At 36.8% G+C, this 6,873-nt stretch overlaps 1 protein-coding gene across 2 annotated transcripts; it reads left to right on the top strand.

Moving 5' to 3' along the window:
• Positions 1-3,412: 3,412 nt before the first annotated feature.
• LOC119988081 lies at positions 3,413-6,614 on the top strand. 2 transcript variants are annotated; one of them, XM_038832990.1, is made up of 3 exons: positions 3,413-5,432; positions 5,641-5,737; positions 6,165-6,614. In XM_038832990.1, the coding sequence occupies exons 1-3, from the start codon at positions 3,495-3,497 to the stop codon at positions 6,353-6,355; spliced, it is 2,226 nt and encodes a 741-aa protein (XP_038688918.1). In that variant the 5' UTR covers positions 3,413-3,494; the 3' UTR covers positions 6,356-6,614. The 2 variants fall into 2 exon arrangements, with proteins under 2 accessions (XP_038688918.1, XP_038688919.1); XM_038832991.1 differs by having other exon boundaries at positions 3,414-5,432; positions 5,647-5,737.
• The last annotated feature ends 259 nt before the right edge of the window (positions 6,615-6,873 follow it).

Raw genomic sequence — 6,873 nt, 5'->3', positions numbered from 1 at the left:
ATCAGAAGTTAATGACGAAAAGAGAAAGGAACTTAGGAGAATTCTGAGCTACATAAAAAAAAAAATCATTTATTTTTTAATTTTATAAACGAAAATGATATCATACAAATTTATCTTTTTGACATCTGATATGGATCTAAACTCTCAAGCCCACACGCATAGAAATATCTCACAATCAAGGTATATTGAGCAAAATTCCAACACATGCCACAAAATTATTGTTCACAGTGGGAATCAAACTCATGATATTCTAAATCTAAATCTATATAATTTGATGTAAGAGAGATTCACCACTAATTTATCAATCAAATGATTAAAAAAATTTCATCCCAACTCTTTTTTTATTTTGAAATAAGAGAGTATATTCGAACCCTGATCATCTCAACTCTCTTATTGCATAACTTTTAAGGAGAAAGGATTTGGACTAATACTTAATGAATTTTCTTTTGTGACAAAGAAGTAAGTATCATTGGAAATCCAACGTAGTAAAAGCCGACGGTGTGCGTGGACAAAGAATAGGAACACAGTACCGCATAGGTTAGTGGGGATCAAAATGAAACTTTGAAGAAGAGGTAGAGATAAAAGAAGTGTAGATGTGGTGGGTCAACTCAACCACCAAACACTTCTATTATCCCTATCTACCTTTTATCAGTCAATTTCAACACTTAAAATTCTATACATTCATATAAATGCCTGTCTATTTCAAGATTTCCCCATCTTTCAACGCCTAATAAAAGATCTGTCTATTAGTCCATTCAAACAAAAGTGATGTGCAAACCTATATCCTCCTCCAGTATGGATGGATTTATTGCTTTCAAAATTTCTGCCTCTAACTGGTGAATATAATTTTCAACTATAAAGCCTCTAAATCAGCTAAGTTAATTGTTTTCAAGAGAGGACAAACATTGATGATCATTAACATTATCATTGATTTTGTAATGAAGGGTGACCAATATTTTATAGTGTTTTAACAATAATTTTCATTTCCTTAACACTCCCTGACATATAATTATATCATCAATCGTTAAAATTCTAATCTAATCAAGGATGGGGAATAATACCTAGATTTAGGCATTTTCAAATTATGATATCAATGAACAATAATAATAAACAAGGAGAAGAACTATAAATATATTTCTTAAGATTTCTTGTCCAGAAAACAGCAGTATTCCTTCCAAATTTAGGCAAACCAAGTTACCAAGGGGAAAATCATGCATTCCCTACTTCAAAAGAATCAACGATATCTCTAGGCAAAAAACATGAAATCACGTATCCGTAATCCGTATCCTAGTTTTGGATGGTGTACAAGTACCCATATCTTAATTTTTGAATGATGTCCGCATACCCAATTACCCATCAAATTTTCAAATTGAATAGCCCAACACTCAGAGTCTGGGTATCATAGGTTCCAATTCTAGCATCTTATGGATTCAAAATTAACTCCTTCAAAAATAGCAAACGCCGATGATGTAACTAATTGGCAATGATGCAACTGCCTTCTTCTTCCCCTTTCTTGTATATATTCATCATACACATTCATCAGAAACTTGTCAAAGCTAATGACAATTTACTTTCTGAGTGAACTTAAACTAAGCATTATCTTTTTATAAAGCACCGGACACTCAACCGGAAACAATTCTACAGGCAAAAAAAAAAAACCCGAGGTGCCAGTCTTTGCACTCATGAATGAATAATAGCCAAATACATACATTGAGAGCAATAGTCAAACAATCCGAGTTCATCTACTGACAAAAACTAAGTTGTATAAAAGATACTCTCAAGAGACTTATTGCCTCTACACAGGGATGCACTTCTTTTTTGTTCTTTATATCTTACTTCATTGAAAGTAGAAACACTTGAGTTCTAAGGAATTGCTAATAAATATACTTGGCATTTGGCAAGATGCCAGTCAAGAGACCATAAGCACTTCAAATATACCAATCACGAGACTAAGCACTTCAAAGAGAAAAAGATATCTCACAATAAGTTAAGAATCACGCATAGAAGGCAGAATCAATAATGACTCCTAAACCAAATATGCAGTCTTCAAAGGGCCAAGTTCCTCGTCCAAATCATTGACAGCCTGGTTATATGCCTGCATCAAAGATGACTGGCCGTTGTTGGATCTAAAAGCCACATCCAATCACTGAGTTTGCAGAAGAGTGGAAAATATAGCAAATCTGCTACCCTCAGATAATTTTTCAAGATATTTGAATATTGAAACAGTAGTATAAAGAAAATCAACTAGCGCTTCATTTATAGATGTTTTGGATTCTCCACTCCAATGTTAACCAAGCAACTGATAATCCTACTACTGCCTAACTAAACAATGTTAAGTCAACCACCCAAGGGTGGTGAGTTGGCTTAGGAATCAGGATGAATCCTTATAGCTGGGGACCCAAGTTCAACTCTCCACAACAAACACCCTACTACTTATCAGGTACTTGGAGGAATGGGGCAATCCTAGTATCCGGGGTTTACATAGGCCTTTGGCTCATGCTCATTCCTTACTAAAAAAAACAATGTCGTTTACGCTTTTCTCACTAATATGTAGGAATCGTTGGGTGTTAGCTAAAATCGTGCTGGAAAATTGGAAAACTGCCCACATTATCTACCACTGAGCTGCATATGCTCAAGCTCCTTAGTATCTCACTATTCTCTATAGCCCATTCGCTTACTACTAAAAAATAAAGAAATATAAGTACCACGAAATTCTAAGAATGAATAGCAAGACCTAAAAAAACATTTGCAATTTATATAGAAGGGGAATTTTTACCAACCCTAACAATGATCTGGTACGGGAGAGGGTGAGGAAGCTTGTAACCAACAAAGAGAACATTCTCATCCCTATGTAATTCCCTGACCAACAACAAAATAAAAACCACAAAACAAACATGTTATTAAGGTTTAATTAAACAAAAAATCACCAGAGATCTGAAAGAACAAAATTGAGTTACATGCGAAGAATGTTGCCAATGGTGTGCTCCTCTCTCTCTCTCTATCGTGAACGATGCTGCACTGATTATCTTCGTGTCCCTGTCGTACAAACCCTAGAAAGCAAAAAATTAATTAGAGAACGAAATAGAGAGCGAGAGAAAGTGCGGCATTACTCTTCAATGCTTCATGGATGAGAAATCGCTCGTGTCGGTCAGGCGCATTCATGGCTTCTCGCCCTGTATTCTGGCTTTCCTTCCCCTAGCTATTGTCTTTTCAGTTTAGAGTAGAGAAACCCCGCCACACTTGAAAATGAAAATTGACAAAATTACAAGAAGAACGCGCTCAGTTCGGTTTGTGAAACATCCGGTTCAACTGTTTGGTCCAAAACCAGCCGGCTATTCCGGTTCTTTGGTTTTTAAACGGTTTTGGTACCGAACCGGCGTCGGCTCCAGTTAACACTCAACTGTCGATTGCAACTACACAAACCTGAAAGCGTTGTTGCTGATCTAACGAGAGGAATCATCCACACGAGGTTTTTTTTCTCTGGACAATCTCCGATGAGAACCCTACTTCTGTCGAATTCCACTGTATATTTAACGAGGAAATTATCATCGTCTATTTGCCTTTTCCATTTTCCATCTCTTTCTCGGGAAACCAAAAAACTCCTATACATTCCCAGCCGAAAATGCCTCCAGAATATCAACATCCTAAAATTCTCTTCGTTCAAGACGTCTTCGACTTCTGAACCAGCAATATACGGTGGGTGGGACGAGTTGAGGCCAATTGGTGAGTCCGTCCAATCCGGTGAGTCAACTCAGCTGCGTAATTTTCTGGTTTCGATTGGGATTGATGACAGAAAGCATGTTTTTATGTTTCTTTTCGGGTTTGTTTGTGCTTTAGCCATTTCCAGAGTTAGAGTTAAGTCAATTGTGGTTTTCCCAGCTTTTGTTTTGGTTTTCGCTATCGGATTATCGTTTGGGTTTGCTCGTAGTGGAACCTTCAGCGAGCTTAGTGTTAGCAAGAGAAGGTCTAGAGAGGAGATATTCAGGGTTTATAGTGACAAATTGAGGGATGTGGTGGAATTTTTTGATGGAATTGAGGTTAAACTCAGTAATTTAAAGAATCATATACAAAAAGGTATTGCTTTGAATAAGATTACAGCTGATGATTTGAAAAATTATGCTAATGTAACTGAATCATTGAGACTATCATGTTTGGATGCTAGAAATATTGTTGAGAGTGCTATTGATGGTATGAGAAACTCTAATGGTGTTTTAGATGAGAATCAGAAGTCAAGTAGGAAAAGGAAAGAGCTTGGTGATGATGGGTTCAGATCATTACCATTTTTTCAATGGTTGTTTGGAGAGGGTTTGGTTACTTCAAAATCTAATAAATTGAAAGATAATAACAAACATGGGAAGGAGGCAAGTTTGGCGAATAATCAAACTCATGGAAATTATGCAACTCCTGCAGTTGAAGAAAGGAGTTTGAATTTGATTGAAAACAATAGAGAAAATGAGAATTTCGATTCTTTTCAGGGCCCATCAAATGGGCGTTCTTTTAATTGGGGTAGAGACAGAAGAATTAAGATGGCTCTGGAAAATGAAAAAATTAATGAAGGGGAGATACATGCAAGTGTTAAAAGATACATTGACCGTAAAGAGTATAGTTCCCAGCATAAAGAATTGCAATTCATGAGTAATAGTACTGTTCATTTGAGGATGGATCAAAATAATCCAAATGAGAAGCGGGTATCCTGTGATTCTTCGGATTTTAATGTCAGCTTGAGTCATATGGAAAAAGAAGCTGCCTTTGTGCAAGAGCAGATCCTCAAGGAATCCAGCAGATCTTATAGCTCCTCACTCGGACAGGATAATGGCGAGAATGAGACTTACACTTCTCGATTCAGAGAAACCATAAATTTTAAAGACAATTCTGATCTCGATGATCATAATTCTACACATGAGAATGAGGATGGGTTGTCATCTTCAATGGTTTCAGATGATGTGGCATTTGATAGGTGTTTAGCTGAAGCTAATGACCTTCTTAGCCAAGCCAAGGAGTGTATAAGAGCTAAACACGATGAAGAGCATGCAGAGATCATGTTATACAAGTCTGCCAAGTTACTCTCCAAAGCCATAATTATGAAGCCCAAGAGTTTACTGGCTGTGGGCCAATTAGGCAACACTTATCTTCTTCATGGAGAGCTAAAATTGAAAATTAGTCGTGAATTGAGAGCTCTTCTTTGTAGAAGGGATCCCTTACCATCTGAGAGGCAAGGTAAGACACTCAAGGGTGTTGATGACAAGCTGGCGAGTAAAGGCAGACTTGCATCTGTCCTTGTCAATGTATGTGAAGAGTGTGAAGAACTTCTTGTGGAGGCAGGGAGGAAATACAGGCTAGCTTTATCTATTGATGGGAATGATGTGAGAGCGTTATATAATTGGGGCCTTGCTCTCTCCTTCCGTGCACAGTTGATTGCAGATATTGGACCAGTAAGCATTTGTCTTAGCATTATTAGCTTCTTTGTAGTTCTTTTCATATATTTTGCTTATGAATGTGGCACTTGGACCAGTAACTAAATGACTGCTTACTGTAAGAGTACAATCTGTCTTTTTGCATTTTGTTGACTCAAATTCTGCTGAAGCCTAATAGGTGATTAATAATATCTTATGCTGAAACTTTTGAGCGACATTTTTTGAGTTTCAGGAAGCAGCTTTTGATGCAGACAAAATCTTCTTGGCTGCAATTGATAAATTTGATACCATGATGTCCAGAGGCAATGTTTATGCACCAGAAGGTATGTTTTCAAACGATCCTTTTTCTGTCTTTCATCTAAAACCATAAGTAGCATTGTACTTTTATACTCTTAAGAGAGGTGAGAATATCTAAATGACTAGAGAGACAGGAGAGTTGAATGAATTATATGTCCATGGTGCTAATAACCAGCTGAAAAGACACTGCTGCCACAACATTATCAGTGCAATGAAGTTTCTCTCAAGTACATTAAGGCATCCATTTATCTCTTATAGAGGTCTACAAACATCATCTTATTTAGAAGCTGCTGATACATAACTCTGGATCCATTGCATCTTTGTGACTATGTTTAAACATATAGTACCAATGCAGTTCAGCTGTTTTGAAATTTTTGTTATAGTCATCTATTAAATACTCCATATTAAGAAAGTATAATAACCAGCATGAACATTGACACGATTGGATTGCAGCTTTGTTCAGATGGGGTATGGCATTGCAACAAAGATCTCGTTTACGGCCAATTACTAGTAAAGAGAGGGTGAAGTTGCTGCAACAGGCACAGAGACTATATGAAGATGCACTTCAAGAGGACTCCAATAATTTCCAAGTAAAAGAAGCATTATCATATTGTATATCTGAGATTAATTTTAGGCGTTTGTGATTCCAATTTAATGAAGTTCTCTCTGGGATAGGCCATGTTATCTCTTTTGTTCTCCTCCTGTCTGGCGTTGGCGTAGTTTTATTTCTGCCTTTGTTCAGTAGCAGCTTTTTGTACGTGCAAAGAATAATATCATGGGATATTTTGTATCAAATAAAAATATGAAACAGACAATTATTTTGTCCACTAGAACCACCTCAACCTTCTCTTTGTGTTGATTCAAGTTGAAGTGGAGTCTTGAGTTTTATTTATGAACATAAAACGAGCCTCTTTATATAAGAACTGAATGCCTTTGTCCATTACTCCTAGACCCCAACTCGATCGTGACTCGTGAGGTCTTTATGCCAAATATGCTTTAAGAAAGTATATGACAGACCAGACCGGTCTTATCCATGAATTTGCATCTTCTGCATTGAGCAAACACACTCTTTTGAATAGTAGTCCGAAACTCCACTCAAAATTTATTGTTTAGTTCTGCTGTAATAGAGAGATTCTATTCTGTGTGAGAAGAGATCATGAGT

This window comes from Tripterygium wilfordii, chromosome 21 (assembly GCF_013401445.1).
Source record: "Tripterygium wilfordii isolate XIE 37 chromosome 21, ASM1340144v1, whole genome shotgun sequence".
Lineage (NCBI taxonomy): Eukaryota > Viridiplantae > Streptophyta > Magnoliopsida > Celastrales > Celastraceae > Tripterygium > Tripterygium wilfordii.
This window is presented reverse-complemented; position numbering and strand designations above follow the sequence as displayed.